Genomic DNA, 21168 nt, shown 5'->3' with positions numbered 1-21168 from the left:
TTTTTACCTACCAGATAAGTTTCCCATTCACCTGAACATAACCCAGCAGCATAGCAGAGTCCATGTAAAGACCGGAAGAATAACTTCCCTCTTTATTGCTGTGTTGATGTGGTCATGATGGTGGTGATGATGGGTGGCTGAGGCTTGGTGTTTGAAGAATAAAGAGGCTTTAGAAAACAGGAAGGCGACACTCTTCTTTCTAAGAAAAAGCAGTTTATCACAATCATCATGGCAACAGTAGTGGGCAATCTTCTAAACTTTAAGAAGCTCTTGGCTGGAGAAATGCTTAACCAGCAATAATGATGTTTTACTTAATGGATGATTTGTCTTATGGAAGAGTTGCAATGCAGATAATCAAGAAATATTGCTGATAATAATATACGTAGAGAAATAAAGTCAACTTCTCTGTAAAATCATGGAATACTGGGCACTGAGTTCCATTTTCATGATAAGCTACCAATTTCTACTTGGAGGTAAATACTTTAGTTTTTAGGTTGCTCATCAATGAAAGATCTAGCTGACTACAGTGAGAGTGCTAAGGAAGGCCCAGAATGAAATCTTGGGGATTTTGCTCAGCATGGACCTAGAGCATTTCTGTGTGATTGTGAACTGCATGACTTGCTACCTGCTTTCATGTGTGTTCTCTTCAGTAGTTGACTGGCTAGTTTGATTATATTTGTACTTCATCAATGACATAATTTCCCCCAGTTGTTCTCTTGCCAATTAAAGATGACTGATGTTCTAAACATGTTTTTAGTGCATAATTACGTGAGAAACAATGCTGTTTTTCCTAAACAATTTTCTCATCCATTGTCAACCTGTTTACTGTCCGTTACTCTTCTCTGATATAATTAGCAAAAGGAAGAGGCTCCTAAAAATTTAGTCCTTATTATGCTTTATGGCTGGGGTATCTTCTAATGGTTTTGGTTGCTTCTAATGTGCTTTAAGGTTCCTACCCCCGGCACCCCCCGCCCCCTGCAATGTTCTCAGATCCATTTGTATCCCTTTAGAGTTAGACCAGTTTAAGCTCTCCACTGTGGTTGGGCTATTCGGTTTCCAACACCCTTTTATCATTATTACCATGGACATATACCCACTTCTTTCATGTATCCTAAATCTACTCGAATGCCCATCTCAGCTCCCAATCATCTGACACTTTTTCTATTCATCTCGCCAACAAATGTTTGTTAAGATCCTATTATGTAGGTTAGGGAATGTAATAGGTTATGAAGAGACAGAAGTGAATTCAGTGCACCTTCAAAGGAACCTGTTCACCCCTTTTGGAAAGGGGCAGAAAAGAATTTGGGAAGCTGCATTTTATGCTGACAGGGCTAAGAAAGGGGAAGCTGAGCACATCTGAAGTTAAAGTGTGTAATTTGGCTTTGTTCCTGCCATTTTGTTTTGATGGGCCCAGTGTTGAGTACTTAAATCACTGGGACCACATTCATCAAGGCAGGCTGAATTGGGGCTTGGCCTTTAAGAACCTAGGCAGAACCCCTTGGCCTTACTGCCTGATCCTGTCTAGAACCACACCCTTGGTGTCAGGCCCAGAGGCTGGATGAGCCTTGGGGCCTCAGAGCAGCAAGCCAATATGTTCAAGGCTGCATTTGCCTGCATGTCAGTCTTTGCTTGTGACAATAAAAATGATCAAATGAGCCCTTTTTTTTATTCCTATTGGCAGGGATTGTGTATCATGTTTTTCCCCAAAGCACTTTTTATTTTTATTTTTAAAGTGGCCAAGTTTGAAGTCTGAGAAATTGAGTCTTAGGTCAAAACAAAACAAAACACAAAACTGGAATAAGCTTTGAGGGTTGCTGTCAACCTGTTATTTTATGTAGGTTTTTCTGGTGACATCCAAGTCAAGGTTGTACAAAATTCAGGAATAAAAATTATTGGTCAAGAAAAAAGGATACTGAATTCTTAGAATTTAGAAAAAGGTCTCCTCTTCCACCACATAATTGTCCAAACAACTTGGGCCAGTTGAAATCAGTTTTAATTTACTTTGTATTATCATTGATAGACCATAATGAGAATAACCAGAATTCAGCCACTTCCCTTCATATAAAAAATGACTTTGTACAGGTTATTTAGCTTCATCCAAATCCCCCTGCCAGCACTCTCTCATCTACCAGTGGCTGTCTGGGAAGACGCCAGTGAGTGCCTAAGTGAGGGCAGTGAGGCAACACTTGTATTATACTGGGGAAAGGGAGATGGTATTTGGGAAAGCAGTCCTAAGGCCACAAGTTGATCATTTCTTTCAAGGTTTTTATTTTTATTTTTTTATTTTCTTTCTCTTTTTTAATTTTATTTTTAAAATTAAATATGACTGTCAACTGATTTCTCAAAAGAAACTTTGAGGCCAGAAGAGATTGGCAAGAAATATTCAAAGTGATGAAAAGCAAGGACCTTCAACCAACTCTACTTATCAAAGCTATCATTTAAAATAGAAAGACATATAAAGAGCTTCCCAGACAAGAAAAATCTAAAGGAGTTCATCACCACCAAACCAGTATTTATGGTTTATTTTTTAATTTTTCTTTTACATTTATTTTAAAAATTTTTTTTCATTACAGTTGACATTCAATATTATATTAGTTTCAGGTGTACATCCCAGTGATCAGATATGATATAACTTACTAGATGATCATCCTGATAAATCTCATACCCATCTGACACCATGCATAGTTATTAGATTACTATTGACTGTATTCCCCATGCTGTACTTTATCCCCATGACTATTCTGTAACTACCAATTCATACTTCTTAATCTCTTCACCTTTTTCACCCATCCCCCAAACTCCTTTCCTATCTGGCAACTGTCAAAATGTTCTCTCTATGTATGAATCTGTTTCTGTTCTGCTTATTTATTTATTTTTTGTGTTTTTTAGGTTCAATTATTGATAGATATGTATGTATTATCACTTTATTTTTTATATTTCCTTCTTCGTCTTCCTTCTCCTCCTCTTTCTTTTCCTTCTCCTCCTCCTCCTCCTCCTCCTTCTCTTAAAGAATACCCTTCAACAGTTTATATAATACTGGTTTGGTGGTGATGAACTCCTTTAGTTTTTTCTTGTCTGGGAAGCTCTTTATATGTCTTTCCATTTTAAATGATAGCTTTGTTGAGTAGAGTTGGTTGAAGGTCCTTGCTTTTTCATCACTTTGAATATTTCTTGCCAATCTCTTCTGGCCTCAAAGTTTCTTTTGAGAAATCAGTTGACAGTCATATGGGTACTCCCTTGTAAGCAACCAACTGCTTTTCTCTTGCAGTTTTAAAATTTTTTCTCTTTGTCTTTAAACTTTTGCATTTTAATTATGAAGTGTCTTGATGTTGGCCTTTTTGGGTTCATCTTGTTTGGGACTCTGCTTTTTCTGGACTTGTATGTATGTCTATTTCCTTCACCAGGTTAGGGGTTTTATGTCATTATTTCTTCAAATAGGTTTTTAATTTCTTGCTCTTTCTCTTCTCCTTCTGGCAAACCCATGATGTGAATATTGGTAAGCTTAAAGTTGTCCAAGAGGCTCATTTTTTTTATTATTATTATTTTTTCTTTTGGTTGTTCTGATGGGATGAATTTTGCTTCCTTACATTCCAAATAGCTATTTTTGATTTTGGTTTCATCTAATCTACTGTTGATCCCTCTAAATTATTCTTCATTTAAGTTAGTGTATCCTTCATATATGACTATTTTTTTTCTTATGGTTTCCATGTTCTTTTTTTATGCTGTTGAAATTCTCTCTAAATTCATCTACTCTTCCCCTAAATTCATTGAGCATACTTATAACCAATGTTTTGAACTCTGAATCTAGTAGATTGCTTGTCTCCATTTTGTTTAGTTCTTTTCCTGGAGTTTTGTTCTGTTCTTTCATCTGGGACATGTTTCTTTGTCTCCTCATTTTGGCAACCTCACTACATTTGTTTCGATGCCTTAAGTAAACCCACTACATCTCCCAGGCTTATTAGAGTGGCCAAATATAGTAGGTGTCCTGTAGGGTCCAGTGGTACAGCCCTTGATCACCCAAGCTGGGCACTCCAGGTGTACTCCCCACCTCCTGTTGTAGTTGATTCTTGATTGCTATTGGCACTTCAATGGGAGGTATTTACCCCTAGCTCAACTGACTGAAAGGGCTGGCTGTGCCCACTGGGTAGGATCAGCTATGCAGGGCCCCACACCATGAAGCAGGGCTTACTTCAGTGGGGCTCTAAGGCCTACTGAGTCTGCCCCTTGACTGTATCACTTGTGGAGGTGGTTGGGTGGTGCTTTGATGTGGTCTGAAGCTTTCCACCAGATACACTGACTCTGGGGCCTTGGAGAGGTGCAGGCCAAGGTCACTCGCCACCTGTGTTCTGCCTGGGAAACTCAGCATTAGCTACAGAGCAATCTGCATGTGGCTGCTACTTGTGCTGGGCTTGGAGGTGCCCAGGGGAGACCAAACTGTGAACCAAAGCTGGCTGCTGTTAGTGTCAGGCCTGGGGCCACTTAGCTAGTGTTACAGGGCATGCCCAGGCCAGATGCTACTTTTAAAGAGCTTTTTGTAAAGTCTGAGGCATGAGCCAAGTTAGGCCATTCATATGAAAAAGCCACTTGAAGCAGCTGGGGTGGGTTAGCAAGTTGTGTGGGGTAGGGTCTCAGAATCACCAGGACAGGATGAACAGTAGTAGTCAGATTGATGGAGACTCAGATATGGCTCCTGCCTGCAAACTCTGTGGAATAAGTTCTCAGAAAAGGAACAATGGCCTCTGCCAGCACTTCTGTTTGGGAAAAAGCTGCCCCTCCAGCTCTCATCCTGATGCAAGATGATTCAATTCCTTCTTGTATGTCCCAGTGCCTTTTGAGCTACTTCCCCAGCACTGGAACTTAGAGGGAGTGAGTCCAAGTAAGTCCATACACAAGCCCTTTAAGAAGAACTGCTTGGGACTCCAGCAGCCCTCTGTCTCACTCAGCCACAATCCCCACTGGTTTTTACAGCCAGAAGTTGTGGGGCATCTCTTCCTGGCACCAGACCCCTGGGCTGGGAGGCCTGGTGTGGGGCTGGGATGCCTTGCTCCTCATGGGGACCTCTGCAGCTGAGATATCCTTTCTGATTTTTGTCTGCCACACTTGGGTGTGAGACCAGCCTGTTTCTCATCTCCACTCTCCTACTAGTCTCAGTGTGGCTTCTTTATAGTCTTAGTCATAGAGCTTCTGTTCAGCTAGATTTCAGGTGGTTATGAGTGACGATTTTTCTGTAGTTTAGTTGTAATTTTGATGTGGTTGTGGGAGGATGGGAGTACCACATTTACCTATGCTGCCATCTTTGGCAGAAGCCTGTTTTTTTTTTTTTTTTTTCATGCAAGATCTATTAATATTAGTAATCTGGTTGGTCAGAAGTGATAAGACCATGTGAAAACTGGCTGCTGTCCCCTAGGTCTAAGAGTTTTAAAAGGAAAAGATATCCTAGAAGGAAAGGGAGCCTATGTAAGAATGTTCTAAGTTTAGAAGGTGTTTGGTGAGTGGTGTAGCAGTATAATACAGCAGTTCTCTAGGCGGGGCTGGTCTCCTTTCCCTTCAATCAGTGCCTGTTTTTTAGCTTCCAAATGCCATTTATTATGTTCCAACCTATATTTGGCTTCTGATTAAATACACGTATTTTAATTGTTTTTGAGAGAAAGAATTTTATAGGTACTAACCTGTTTGGATCTACCCTGTTTGGATCTACCCACAACCTCCTTTTATATTCTTTACTTATAAAACTTTAAACCTCAACTGTTTGCAGTACAAATGTATGTTTTTAATTAAAGTTATCAGGTTGACATTGGCTAATAAAATTATATAGGTTTTAACTGTACAATTCCATGCTATGTCATTTGTATATTGCATTTTGTGCCAACAACCACCCAGAGTCAAAATGTTTTTGATCTAATAGTTATATTTTGTGACAGGGTCCATAAAAGATTACTTCTGGTTTCTTTTTCTACCAGGAGAATACCTACCCTGAAAGTGTAGATTCTTATTGAAATAGTGGAACAAATTGATTCATTGATTTGGAATGGGCATGCCCTTGGTTTGGAATGGGCTTGGAATTTAAAACAACAAAACAAAACTAGATACATCTTCTGGCCAGGTTGAGGCAAGTTATATGGTGTCTTTGAGAGTCTCCAGAACTCTGAATCTAATCAAGATAAGAAGCATAGAACAGCTGAAAGGAATCACACGTATTCTCAGGCACATGTAGCAAACAAGGCCCAGGTTTCCTGGGGGTGAAATACTGCAAAGCCCTTAAAATTCTGATTATGAGCCTAGAAAAACCTGATTAACTTTGGCTGTGAAACTGAAGTTATACCATCTAAACCTATGGAAGAGTTTACATTAAATTAAAAGTGATGGGATAAGAAAAACTTTTAGGACAGTCCACACTTAATCTTGTCAAAGGTCATTGTTACAAACTAAAAGTAGAGAGAAGTGATTTTTTTTAAGTAAAAAAAAAAAAAAATCCCATGTTTCTTGAGCTTTCTGTTTTTATTCCTACAGCACAGTAAGCCATGTTTAAAACCTTTGATGGGCTTCTATCTTTGTACCTTCTAACTTACTTTTCCTAGCACAATCTTGCACATATAACTCTGTGTTGTCTAAAAGAGAAGGTAAAGCCCGGCCAATGTGGCTCAGTGGTTGAGAGTTGACTTATGAACCAGGAGGTCACAGTTCGATTCCTGGTCAGAGCACATGCCCAGGAAGGTGTGTGCAGGAGGCAGCCGATCAATGATTCTCTCTCATCGTTGATGTTTCTATTTCTCTCTCCCTCTCCCTTCCTTTCTGAAATCAATAAAATAAAAAGAGAGAGAGAGAGAAGGTAAAATATACTGTGTCTGAGAAGTAAGGTGGTAACAAAATACTGTGGGCTTCTAAAGAGAGTTCAAGGTAACTCATAAAAAGACTTTTAAAATTATTTTTCATTTTGCAGGGATTGTTGTCTGTGAGGCACCTAACAACAAATTAGATAAATTCACGGGAGTTCTCTCTTGGAAGGACAGTGAGCACTCCCTCAACAATGAGAAGATAATCCTGAGGGGCTGTGTGCTGAGAAACACCAGCTGGTGTTTCGGAATGGTTATTTTTGCAGGTAAAGCTGACTGCCGAGGATTGGTTGGGGTCGGGGGGTTGGGGGGACCCCTTCCTGACATCTGGGGCTCTCCAGGCTAGATGAACACAGTGCTTTCATTTACCTGCATTGACTGCAGAGTGCAGAGCACTGGGGGAAGACACCAATGCTCTGGAAATAATCTGTGTGGTCCCACTGTGTAAGGAACCATGAACTTCTGAACATCATGAACTTATTCCTAAGGCTGCTTGGCCCTGAGTTACTAGTGGGTGCTAGATGCCTACAGTTTAATTTCTCTTTCGTTAACCCCATCTCAATCATCTTCATCATATATGTATTAATCAACTTGCCTTTAAAGTGGGGGAATACTACGAAAGAGATCCCCCTGCTCTGCTGTTAATTTTGTAGTCTGCAAAGGTCAAATAATTCTTTTGGAAAAGCTTTCTTGGAGCTTCTGCAATCATTTCTGTTTATACTCCAAAGCGTCTTCTATTATTCGTCGATAGGACAGTGAGTCCTGGAAAGTCTGTGTGATGGAGGTGGGGTGGGAATCAGGGGAGAGAGGGGAGGTACCTCTTCCTCTTCCTGCTGGCCACTCTTCCATTCCCTATTTTATTTCTATGGGCCCAAGGTGGCCCTCTCCTGCTAAGGAAGCTTACAGTAGCACCATTTCATAGACACTCAAATTGTACTCATGGCTTCAATTGCCAGCCCTTGATTTTTAAAATGCTGTTTATCGTGACACCAAATTAAGATATGTTTTGGGCTCACTGACTATATGTGCAATCAAAATTGGAATGTTTTTCTTAACTGACTTTCCTCAACAACAACAAAATGTTCATTAAAGACTCAAAAGGGTTCCAAACCTGGAAAAGTCCTCCCATTTCTTTCTAAATGCTCTCAGCTGTGGGTGTTAGCAAGGTTCTTGCTGCTTGGGACATTGCCATTGAAAGGACTTGGGAAATCCCTGGAAATGAGGCAGTGCACGTGCTTTTATCTGAGAATGAATCTGGGTTAATAATTCTCTCATCAGATGCTTTCATTCTTTTGTCATGAAAATAAACCTATGTCATATATTTCTTCATTTGCATCTTTCTTGCATTGAGTGAAAGAGAGAGCCAAGCTTATACACTAACCTTTGTTTACCTTTCTGCTTAATAAAGGAGAGACTTATTGAAGGTTCTCTGATGGGAAGGACTCTCCTAGTTTGCTCTCTGTCGTCATAGAGATGGGAATGCTTCATCCTAAGAATGGGCTGCAGCCCAACATTTTGTTTGCATTTGTATGATCTTGTTTGAAAAGATGGATTCAGGACTATGGTTCAGCTACAGCATGTTAAGCTAGGACAGCTGCTGTGAACCATACAGGGGCCAAGTTTTCCTTCATAAGGTTGACTCTATGGGAAAATGCTCCTACATAGAAGGAAGTGGGGTGGTAAGTTGAGCAGGTCTCCCTCTCAGTAGTATAACAGAAAGTTTGCACAATTTTGAATTGGACAGATCTGGGTTCAGACTTGTTTACCAGCTGTAGGATGTTAAACTTTGGCCACTGAAACTTCCAAAGCTTTCGTTTTCTGCTCTAAGTGGGGATAATAATAGGTACATTAGACAGTCACTGTAAAAACTCAATGAGACAATGCATATGATAAGGGGATGCTTGGCAAATGTTTTCTGTTCTTCCCTGCTTCTTCCTTCTTTCGGCATCAATTCAGAGTGCATAGGCTGAGAGCTGGGAAAATGTAGTACTGCTCTTTGAATCTTGGCAGAGGGAAGTCGGGGAACACCCTCTTCCTTTGTGATGTGGCCTGGATGTTTCCTGGCAGGAAACATTTGGCAGATATTTGTAATGCAGAGAATGCCTCCATTGTCTTTCGCCTGGGCACAAATGTTGAATAAAAGCTTTCCTAGAATGATGGCAGGCAGAGGAATGGATGGTTTCATCAATGCCGAAGTTGCACAGATGACTGTCTCAGAACTTGTAAGTCTTGAGACATCTAATGGGGGAACTAGTTCCAGGTAAACACCTAGATGTTCTGACAGTTATCCAAAATAAATTGTTAACTATTCTTTCTGTATTATTACTCTAATTATACCTACCATTGAGAATTGTGCAAGGAATATAGTAGAGACAGACATGGTTTACTTTACAACCCTATAATTTAGGAGGATCTAATGTACATTAACACCTAGGCAATGCCGGCCTGGTAATGACTTTTCCTTTGTACCCAAGAGAGGAGAAAGTCTGGTTTCTGAGGGTAGGATACTTATTCGTTTAAGGTGTTCCCTCCATCTTGGCACATAGTAGGTTTTTTTTTTCTGAATGTCTTCTATTTGCCCCTCCAGATCTACTGTCACCCTTCTCCACTCTTCTCTCTGGCCTAGAGGCTGACTTGTATGGTTTATATTCATAGGTTTCCTTGAACTTTGGCTTTTATTTGGGCCATGGTCATTGGGGATCCTTGGGAAGAGATAGATCAAAGGGAGAAGGAAGATTGAGATCAAAGTATTTATTCTTCCTGACTGTCTTCCTGAAGTCACTTCAAGTTGGCTGGGTCCCTCAATATAAAGTTACTCTTCTAAAGGCTGCAAATTCTACATACCTCTTTCCTTTAAGGCCTAATAACAACTATCTCCCCTCATTCCCTCCCTTCAAGAGAAATGTCTTGATTGCTACTAAGTCATTGGGTTCTTTCTTAACCTTTTGTCTTCCATGCACACTTTTGTATAGTCCCTTTATAAATAAACCTTTCTCTAATTATCTTTGTTCAATCTGTCATCTATTTCCTGTTTGGACTCTGAATGAGTCATTGCCTTAAATACACACTGATTAAATGAGTCAGCGAAGTAATGGACTATTTCATATAATTTTTTAAATAGTGTTCAAGAGCACGAGATTAAGAGTTAGCTAAATCTGGGTCAAATTCTGGCTCTGACACCTACTAGACAAGAAATCCTAGGCAAGTTACTTAAATTCTTTAAACTTCAGGTTCATTATTAGTAAGCGAAGGATAACTGATTTGTTGGCTTATCTTAAGCATCAGCTGAGAAAATAGATAAAGAGCACATATGTACATTGCCTACCACATAATAGCTACTTAATAAATTAATTCATTAAGCAATTATTTAATTGAGTGCCTACGATGTGTCAGGCACTATACTAATTACTCATTTGTGATTAAGAATGTGACTAAAACAAATACAGTCCCTTCACTCATGTGGTTTTGGACCTGATAGGAGACAGATACTTTACTGTCAAACAATTGTAGTCTTGAACATAGAATCCAAATGGAGATGAGTACTCTGAAGAAAAAGAACATGGATTCACAAGAGTATATAACGCAGGAACCTGAAAGGAAAGAGCAAGTTAAGTAAAAGGCACATTATAGGTAAAGAGCCTATGGCAGGCATGAGGATGGTGAGGTAAAAAATAAAACTTAAGCAGGCCAGTGTGGAGCATAGAGAGCAAGGAGGCTAGAGATGAATGAATGCTTGGAGACATGGGTGGGGTTTGGACCATGTAGGACCTTGTGGTTCATCTCCAGGATTTTGGTCTTTATCCTAAGAACATTGGGAAGCCATTGCAAGTTTTCAAACTGATGGTCTGTATTTATGTGTTAAATTTCAAAAGTTCACTCTTGACTACAGTGCTTGTAAAGCTGATAAATAGCAGATCCCAGAAAAAAATGTATGATTGTGTTAGGGAACGAAAAAAAGTATTGATTAGAGTTAGGGGAAGAGTGGATTTAGGAAGACAAAGATACTTTGGATTAGAGTATGAGTCATGGAGATAGATTAGACTCCTAGGTATCTGTCAGCTTTCACAACTGGATGAGAATTGGTGCCTTTTAATAAGATGAGGAACTTTGGAGCATGGAGTATAGAAATATACATATGCCTGGAGATTACAAATTGGGCTTGACAAGGGCCACTTGAGAAGCCTGAGAAAGATTTAGGTGAAGATGTCATATAGGCACTTACATATAGACATCTAAATATGTGGGTTTTTAGAGCTCAGGAGCAATTTGAGCTGGAGATACATATTTGGTCTATAAATGATAATTGGAATTGTGGTTTTGGTGAGATTTCCCAAGGAAGATTGACTGAAAACGTAGAGAATATAGCCTCTATAAGCTTAATGAATCCCAGTATTTCATGGCTGAATGGAGAGTGGTGGTCATCATGAAAGACAAAGAAGGAGCTACCAAAGAGGTAGGAGGAAAAGCAGGAGAAAATTGTAACAATGTGTGTTTCAAAAAGATGGGGTAGACAACAGCCAAAGGCTGCTGAGAGGTCAAAGAAGGCATAGGAGATATTGATGATAGCGCCAGATCTGCTGAGTGGAGTGATTGACCCAGAAACTAGGTTGAGTAATGAGTAAGAGATAAGGAAACAAGGACTGTTGAGTATAGAAAAGTCTTTCAAGAGATGTACCTTTGAAGTCAAGAAGATATGTGTATATCAACATCTGTGCTGTGGATAGTCTATATAATAAAGAGGTAATATGCAATTGAGCATCACTCCAACACACAAGGTGGCTGCCCCATGTGGACACAAGATGGCCACCATAAGATGGCTGGCAGGGGAGGGCAGTAGTGGGCAATCAGGCCTGCAGGGGAGGGCAGTTGGGGGGGACCAGGCCTGCAGGGGAGGGCAGTTGGGGGCAACCAGGCCTGCAGGGGAGGGCAGTTGGGGGGGACCAGGCCTGTAGGGGAGGACAGTTAGGGGTGACCGGGCCAGCAGGGGAGGGCAGTTGGGGGCAATCGGGCCAGCAGGGGAGCAGTTAGGCATCGATCAGACTGGTAAGGGAGTGGTTAGGGGGTGATCAGGCTGGCAGGCAGAAGCGGTTAGGGGCAATCAGGCAGGCAGGCAGATGAGCGGTTGGGAACCAGCAGTCCTGGATTGTGAGAGGGATGTCCGACTGCCCGGTGGGATCGGGCCTAAACGGGCAGTCAGACATCCCTTGAGGGGTCCCAGATTGGAGAAGGTGCAGGCTGGGCTGAGGGACACTCCCCCCCCCCCCCCACACACACAGTGCACTAATTTCATGCACCAGGCCTCTAGTCTATATATATAAAAGCCCAGCGACTGAATGGTGGAACAAGAACAACCAGTTGCTATGATATGCACTGATCACCAGGATCAGGATCACACTCAATGCAGGAGTTTCCCCCTGGTTGTCAGTGTGCTCCCACAGTGGAAGTGCCACTTAGCTTACCTGGATGAGTGGCGTTCCCACAGTAGGAACAGCCACTCAGAGGGCAGGTCCACAGCTGCTCGGCTGACTGGGATGAGCAGTGCTCCCACAGCAAGCTGATCCCTGTAGGCCACACCCTTCACCAGTGCATGAATCTGCACTGGGCCTCTATTATTTAAATAAATGCTTAGAAATACATTAAATAGATTCTTTGCTAGTCTGGTGTGCATGTATGCCTAAGAAATGTAAATTTTAGCACACAGCTGTTAATATTTCATCTTTTAGCAATCACAAACTTTATTTGCTTTTTGTGATCTTTACTATAAATGAAATATTTCCCACCCTCATCGTCCACATGATTTTAATAAATGATTTGAGAAAATGTGGGTGGTCTTTTTTACATAGAAGTGGCTGGGAATAGGGCACTGGGGTACAATTTTCAACTTAAGACAGTGAATTGTTCTGAGACCCAATCTTTGCTTCAATTTCTCTTCAAAGTAAATGAAAGTCTTTAAGGGTTGCTCATTTTACCCTGACTTTTGAAATGGAGTAAATTTTATGTGTGCCTCCCATCCTTTCTTTTATTTCTTGTCCTCTCCTATATTAAATGGCTTCATGAATTGAAAATCATCCAGGGGGAAAATGATGTGGAGAGGGAAAACTAGAGAAATTGGGTATAATTAAAATTTAATCACTTCTATTTAGCATCTGTTTGCCCACAAAAAATCTCTTTAGAAATATAGTCTAACATTCTCTTTTGTTAATCAACTAATAATTTACCTCAAACACAGTTAATAATATTCTTAGAATTCCTTGAACAAGGCACTTAGTTAGTATATCATGAGATAATGTATTGTATTTACCTGAAATTAATCTAACACAAGATTAAAACAATTCTTGCCCTTACATAAAGTACATATTATATACACAGTATGTAATACATAGTAAAGATTTAAATTATTTGCTCATTCATGGTTTGTAGTTATTCTAGTTTCTCTCTTAAAGGCATCTCAAATCATTTTGAGAAACAGATTCAGAATTTGATTTCTTATTTTAACTTTTCATTTTTTATGTTAGTATTCTGAATTGTATTTATTATTACACTAGAGGCTCGGTGCACGAAATTAGTGCATGAGCGGGGTTCCTAGGCCTGACTGGCTATCAGGGCCAATTGGGGCCAGGCTGATCAGGGCTGGGCTGGAGAGGAGGCGACGGTCACTGGGCTGGGTGTGGAAGGAACGGCTGCTGGTTGCCACTGCCATAGTTGGCACCCTGTCACTATGCGGTTCCCTGCCTCCCTACCTCCTCCCCTCACTGCTGCACCGCCCCTGTGGCAGGTGGGTGGCGAGCCAATTGGGGCCTGCCGGCTGAGGGGAGGGATGGGGCACAGGAGGTTGGCCGCCAGCCCTAAGGAGGAAGCTGGCTCTCGGCCCCCCTGAAAAAGGGGCTGAATCCACCGCCACCCACCCCTGGTTCCCAGTCCCAGCCTGGGGGCTGGCAGGGAAGGACCACGGGAGGTTGGTCGGCCAGGGGAGGTTGGCTGTGGGAGTGCATTGACCATCAGGGGGCAACTCCTGCATTGAGCATCTGCCCCCTGGTGGTCAGTGCACGTCATAATGACCAGTCATCTGGTCGTTCCAGTCGTTCCGGCTACTTAGGCTTTTATATATATAGATTCTTTATAACATTTTCAAATTATTCATCACTTTGATTGACTTAATTATTTTTAACTGCTCCAAGCTACAAAGATATTTGTACACAGATTTTGAAAAAAATACCATTTCTTAAATCTTTCAGCTACAAGTTCTCTCTGGATTTATTTTATACTAAGGAAACCAACTCTCTTGTAGTTTCCAGAGTTGTTGTTAAGCCACCAGTTGAGAATCAAATACCACTTGATAATGGCCCTTGCTTGCTCTTACAGAAAGTTAAATTATTTTGAAAAATACATTCTTTTATTTTCAGGTACATTTGACATGAGTAGGAATTCCTCCTCCTCCTCCCTATCATCATCATCATCATCATCATCATCATCATCTAATCATTTCACAGTTGTTATTAAAACATTTTTTTTTGCAGGTCCTGACACTAAACTAATGCAGAACAGTGGTAAGACAAAGTTTAAAAGGACAAGCATTGATAGACTGATGAATACTCTAGTACTATGGGTAAGTTACTATAACAAAAGTAGGCAATGTCACTAGTCATTGCTATATTAATATATTTCTTATATTTTGTTGGGAATTCTTTCAGAGGTCTACATTCCACTTGTGCAGTGTATATTGGGGATTCTGCATTTTGGGCTCAGTTATATAGTCCTCTGCTTTCCAGATTATGATTTCTTAACCGTTGGTAGCGTTTCTTATGCGAGGTGGGTTTAGTGTTTATGGCTCTTCATGGTCTTGCAAGTTCTCCACATCCTAAAGGTTTGTTTTTGAGAAACAAAATGTAATTTTAAGGTAGTTTGGTCTTTCTGTTGTCTTACTTTTGCTCACAGCCTCTCTACATAGCTTATGGACAGGGCCAGCATCCTGAGTGTGTGATCTGTTCAGCTGCACTGGGTCCCCACTCTGAAAGGCCTCATGTTAGGAATTGATCTGCTGTCACTATGTAGGTTTTTTTAAAAAGAAATTATTAATAAATTTTTAACAAGGGGAGGTGTCACACGTTTTCATTTTGCACTGGGTCCTGAAAATCATGTAACTGATTCTACTTATGAATTCTCTGAGGCCTAAGTCACAGTTCTGCTTCATAAAGGCTTCTATACCTCCTAGCTCATGCTTATCTCTGTCCTCTGAATATTATTTCTCCTCTGAATTTTTTGGAAATGATTTCCTCTACCACACACTAAGAAATGTCAGGAATTCCTTGTATCCTATCCTTTTTTTAGTTAGTCTCATGCTACCTTAGGCTGTGGATCTGATATCTGATTTTTCATGTAATATTACTTTGCCTCCTTATGAAGGGGTTAAGTTTCAGGATACTGACCTTGAAATATGAGGACAGTAACTTTGAACCATGTTCCCCCACCTGCCCCAAGACAGACTCACAAGTAATTATTTGCTTAACTGATATGTAACAGTGGGATTCTGAATAAGGAAAGAAGGAAACAGACTCTTATTTGGGCACAAAATATTGTCCAGGCTCTGATTTACTTTCAGTATTATCCTCAGACCTGGACTTTTCTCCTCTCCTCTTGTGGCTGAATCCCTTGGTCAAGGGGATATGCCAAGAAGGAGTCTGTGCCCCTCCTAGAATTTCCAACTTAAATGACCCTGAGCTCACTCCTAGGGTTTGCATGGGGATTGTGTATCTATCCACCACAGAGTAAAATTACTGGGTTGTGAAGCAAGGACTGTCCCAGCTTTTTGTACTAGACAGTTGGATGATCCATTGGGGTATTAGAAGCCGAGTTGGTCTGTCAATTCAGGCATTTAATGCTAACTATCCCAATTTTAATGCTCTTACAGTAATTCAGTTAAATTAATTTGCAGTATTAGTCATTGAAAGAAAGAGGATACTGTATGATCCAGGTACCACACTGGTAGGATTTCAGGGATTCACAATTCTACTTTTCTCTAATACATGGTTTTCTAATTGCCTTTCCCCAAACTTTGTCTTCTTAATGTGGTTATCTTGTTCATGAGAGAAAAAAGAAGAAAGCAGTTCTAGAGCATCTGAATATTCTTTCATGGAGGAGAACGGGAATCGGAGGGAAATGCGTTCCTATTCTCTAGCCCCACTCCTCCCTCCACAGTGGCTGGTCTCTGCTCCTCTCACAGGGTGACACTTAGCAGAGCAAAGTCACCTGAACACCAAGTTCAGCTCAGGTCTTACCTTGTCCACTGACTTTGTGTTCTTCCTGTTTAAAGCTGGAATTTTGGGCTCACAAGGAACTGACTTTGCTGTATTTCTGTTTGCTATACCTCCAACATGTCTGCTTTTCTAATACTGATACTAATCACAATGTAAGAGTCAGCTAATTTTTAGGTTGCACACTACCTTTTTTTCTCATTTCAAAAGGAAATATATATGTCAGGAAATCTTTTAATTAATCCTTATCTTTCTTCTTGACCTTAGGTGAGTATTATGTAGCTAGAGCTGTGTCTAAAAGATTTGCTCAGTCTGGGACAGTTCTTTATAAGTGAAGATTTTTTTCCTTTTGCTTTTGTGCTCGGGTGATTATATGACTTATTTAAACAGGATACTTTTGAAGGGGGAAGGAAGGAACCCTACTCCTATTAGATATAAACTGGGGTTGACCAGGGCACATCAGGACATATGAGCTTCTTTATTTAAGCCACTTAAATATATGTGCTCATTATGAATCAAAGAATTGAAGTTATTAGCTTTGTGACTGTGGACAAGTTATATAATTTTTCTGTGCTTTCACTGTATTTTTGTTTTTGACCAGTAAATGTGGGAATGATTGTTCCTATCTCAAAGTCAATGGGAGAATTGAGGAAATATATGTAAAATATTTAGCTGAGTTTTCCACATAATAATGTTAAATTTTACTCCCATGATTAGTGATAAGTAAGAAGAGCTTTGTGTAACTTGCTTTTCAAATGACAATTTCTTGGTGTTAGATGTGCAATTAGATTGCATTGATATGACTAGTTTTGAGTTCAAGTTAACGTTAACCAGACTTCTATTCTCATTTCAGATATTTGGGTTTCTCATATGCTTGGGAATTATTCTTGCCATAGGAAATTCAATCTGGGAGAACCAAGTTGGGGACCAATTCAGAAGTTTCCTTTTCTGGAATGAAGGAGAGAAGAACTTTGTGTTCTCAGGATTCTTAACATTCTGGTCCTATATTATTATTCTCAATACAGTTGTACCCATTTCATTATATGTGAGGTAAGATGAGAGTTTATACTTTAGGGAAGCCATTTCACCAAAGCCTTTGTTTGCGTAATCACTTTTGTTTGTTTTAAAATTACAACAGTGAGATAGTTGTCTTGTTCTGTTTATGATCTGCCACATCTGTTACAAATGAAGCAACTAAGCTGGTTAATCTGTTTAACTTTTACATTTTCAAATTACAATACATGCATTTTATTTTCTTCATTCAATTCGTTTTCTCACGAATCTTTTTCTTTTGGAGTATATGTACTATAACATAATCTCATGCAACCTGATTGATTAGAATTGGGTTGATGTTGGTTAAGGAATAAAAGACTATTTGGAGACCCCTAATCGGTTTGGCTCATTGGATAGAGCGTTGGCCTGTGGACTGAAGGGTCCCAGGTTCGATTCCGGTCAAGGGCATGTACCTTGGTTGTGGGCACATCCCCAGCTGGGGGTGTGCAGGAGGCAGCTGATCGATGTTTCTCTCTCATCGATGTCTCTAACTCTCTATCCCTCTCCCTTCCTCTCTGTAAAAAGTCAATAAAATATATTTTAAAAAAGACTATTTGGGGAGATCTATGGCGATGGTGCCTCCCTGCCACTAGTCTGACTCCAGATACCTGGATTCAGATTCTATTCTCTACTTACTAGCTCTGTCAATCAGGCAAGTTGACTCGCCTTTTAGTGCTTCAGTTTTCTCATTTAAAAAATAGAGAAAAATAATAGGATTGTCTGAGGAGTAAACAAACATGTAATGCTCTTAGAATGATGCCTGACACATTATAAGAGCTTAATGAATATTCATTTTCCCTATTACTGTTTGCAACTATAAATGAGTACATGAAGGAGTTGAAATAGACAGGCAGTCCTCGGGTTACATCAGACTTGACATATGTCATTTCATGGTTATGTCGCCATCTCCCATTTACAAAAATTTATAAAAAATAAAAAAGTTCGTCATTTCGACGTATGTACATATGTGCTTTATGTTTTTTATTATTTATTTACCACAAGTAAAGGTCAGGAATTGTTATCTTTCTTTTAAATTTTTTTTTTTTCCGTTTCACTTCATTTACTGCTGTGTATGTGCTCCGTGTGAGTGACATAGGTGCTTATGTAGGTGGGTTCCAACTTACGGCGGAATTGCATTACGTCGTAGGAACAGATCTCTGACGTAACCCGAGGACCTACTGGAGTTGATGGTGCTCAACCATTGTTAAATAGAAGCATGATTCATAACTTCCACCACAACTTGATCTGTCATTTCTAGAGCTAAAATGGTCTCTCTTCAAAGATAGACACACACACATACACACACACACACACACACACACACACACACACACACACATATATATATACACTCATATATATAGATGGATATAGATATATATGTGTATGTGAGTGTGTGTGTTTGATAAGTTGGTCCTAGAGTCTGTACCTGAGACATTCGTGATCCTAATTCTACCGAGGCTGAGCCAGGCCGTCCTGGAGAGGCTGGAGTCAAGAGAGTTGGTTGTCTGACTTTCCTCATCATCTGTATTTTAACAATACACAAAATCACCAGCTCTAAATCTCCACTAATTTTTATGAGCTTCTTTTTCTCTCTTTCCAAATTCTAGCTATGATGAAGCAAGGGACGTTTAATGCACAAAATCCGCCCTTGTTTTGGACAGCGGTCAGGGAGCTGAAATGTCAAGTTGTGGGGAACTGACTTGAAGTAGTGGCATGTGGCCATGGCACCACAAATTGCTTTGAGCCTGCTGGAACCGTGGGCAGAGTGGGCTCTATGTAAACTGTGTCCTACTGGCTCATCTTTGATTCTGAGGGCCTCTCAAGCTTGTATCCAATTATAAAGTCTGTAGTCATCCTGCTCTTTGCCAGAACAGCTATGGTCAGCTTTTACAGCTTTCCTTTTATGTCCTAAATGAATAATAAATGCGCATCCTGGCTTACCACCAGTACGTGTGCGTTTCATTTGCCCTCATGAAGGAAGAAGTATATTCTATATACATTCTTTCTTTGAAGGGCATTGGCATTTTTCATTTAATGATTTGAAAGAGTGTGTGTGTGTGTGTTTGTGTGTTAGACACCAAGGCTAGATTCCCAGGTTAGCATTCCTTTTCCTTCTAATGTGTCCCCTATAGTGGTGGAAAGAAAATCTGTTTGGAATAATCCAAACCCAAGTTCTGGTCTTGCCACTGCCACCAATAGCTGTGTGACCTTGGAAAAAGCACTTGGCATCTCGGTGCCTCAGTTTGCCTATCAAATATGTGCTACTAAGTAAAATGAGGGGATTAAGAGAATAGATTTCTGAGTATCTTTCTGCTCCAAATAATACCACTTTACCTTTAGATAGCATTTTATATTTTATATAAAGTGTTTCCACCTACACTTATGTCTCCTAACACTCTTAGGAAGTAGTTATTGCTGAACATTTTTCAAAAGTGAGATGATTCATTCAGGATCAGGGTGCTGGTTAGAACCAAGATCCAAATCCAAGTCTTCTGACACTTGGCGCAGTGTTTTCTCCTCTGTGCCTAAGCTGTGTATGATTTAATCATCGGTGAAGAAATCAAGAATAAAAAAGAGGCTGGAATCCTCTGTCTGTTGGTAAGGCACAGTATTGATGAGGATAAATGCAAGCTTTGCTTTCACTACATAGGAACAGTGATTCTGATCTGAACTTGGAGTAGGGGCAGCATTCTGAGGAATTTCAGGTTGCTCAGTCTTACAGACTGAGAGCTAGAAAAAGAGAACTCCCAGATATTTCTGTTTGGATGGATAAAGGCCTTCACCAGAAGCTTCCCTTAGGCTTTTGAATAGCTACCAAGGATAAATTAGTGCCATATGTCACTTGAGAGTAATAGTGCAGAATTTACTTTGAATGGTTAACAATCCCACGTGAGCAAAGGACTTTGGTTGTGGTAAGATATTTCTATGCTGTCAGTTTGTTTATCTGTAGTGTTAAACATACCCAGCTATGGTTTTTTAAATATACCAACTCAAGAAAAGCAACTGTTGTATTCCAAAGGAATTAGCTTCTGAGTGTTTTTTCCAAAGCAATAGGAACGCCTTTCCATGTTGCTTGTTTAGCCACTCAATAGGGGGAATCATTAGCCTGCTCTTTGAGCATGAAGGCAGAGTACACTAAGCAGCTTGATCATGCTAACTTTGAATATCTGTCTCCTTTCTCTATCATAAAACAAGAGGCTGAATGTTCCACCGTGACTCTTTTAAATCCTGCTTTCCCAACAAAAAGGATGCACTTTCTCTCAACAGACTATTTTAAGGTCTAAGAATTCAAGTTAATTTAGAGTATTTCCATTGGCTTGTACTGTAATACAGAAGGATCAAATTCTGTTCTATTCATTTTTTGCCTTAACTTTTCAGGGAGCTACTTACTTTTAAATAAATGAAAGCTTCAACTGATCTGTGTGGTTACTTGCATAATGTTGTTCTTATGGCATTCTTAAGGCCAGGTCTGCACTGGCTTTACCAAATGCCTAAATTCTATTCTTGGCTCTGTGGTTAAGTGACCCGGGGTTAGTCACTTAACCTCTGTTAATGTCCTTATTAATGAAATGAGTGAATAGAGTGTCAGGATTCATTCATGTAATCCTGACTGACTGCCTATGACAGGTAAGACGCTGTGCCTGGCCCATGTGCACTAATGCTTTCTTAGTGACAGAATAAGGAAAACACAGCTGAATTAGAACAGTTATCAAGGACCTTATAAAGAAGAGTGTGTGGGGTGGTGGGGTGGGGGTGGTGGTGGTGGTGGATACAGAATAGTAAACCATAACAGGAAAATATATGACTAAATACATGCAGAGCATGACATTTATTTTTATATCATATGATTCTACAGAGTCATAATGTGATTTTTAGTTTGGGTGAAAAAAAGTGTTAACTTTTTAATAGTTAGAAAATGAACTAATATCATACCACTTTGGGGAAGGAAAATGTAGATATGTCATGCAGTGACAGAATTAGAAGCATAGAATTTAATGTACTTGGGTGTCCTCTTTTGTCTTCAAGGA

General features: G+C 40.1%; 1 protein-coding gene across 1 annotated transcript in view; it reads left to right on the top strand.

The window, feature by feature from the left end:
- The window catches only part of ATP8B4 (ATPase phospholipid transporting 8B4 (putative)), a 219933-nt gene that overhangs the window by 117639 nt on the left and 81126 nt on the right, over positions 1-21168 (top strand). The window contains exons 11-13 of the mRNA XM_036301049.1: positions 6941-7099; positions 14351-14439; positions 16938-17134. Of these exons, the coding sequence (XP_036156942.1) occupies positions 6941-7099; positions 14351-14439; positions 16938-17134 (445 nt within the window). The remainder of the gene's footprint in view (positions 1-6940; positions 7100-14350; positions 14440-16937; positions 17135-21168) is intronic.

This window comes from Myotis myotis, unplaced genomic scaffold, assembly GCF_014108235.1.
Source record: "Myotis myotis isolate mMyoMyo1 unplaced genomic scaffold, mMyoMyo1.p scaffold_m19_p_1, whole genome shotgun sequence".
NCBI lineage: Eukaryota > Metazoa > Chordata > Mammalia > Chiroptera > Vespertilionidae > Myotis > Myotis myotis.
Note: the sequence above shows the minus strand (reverse complement) of the source record. Positions and strands in the feature narration are given on the sequence as shown.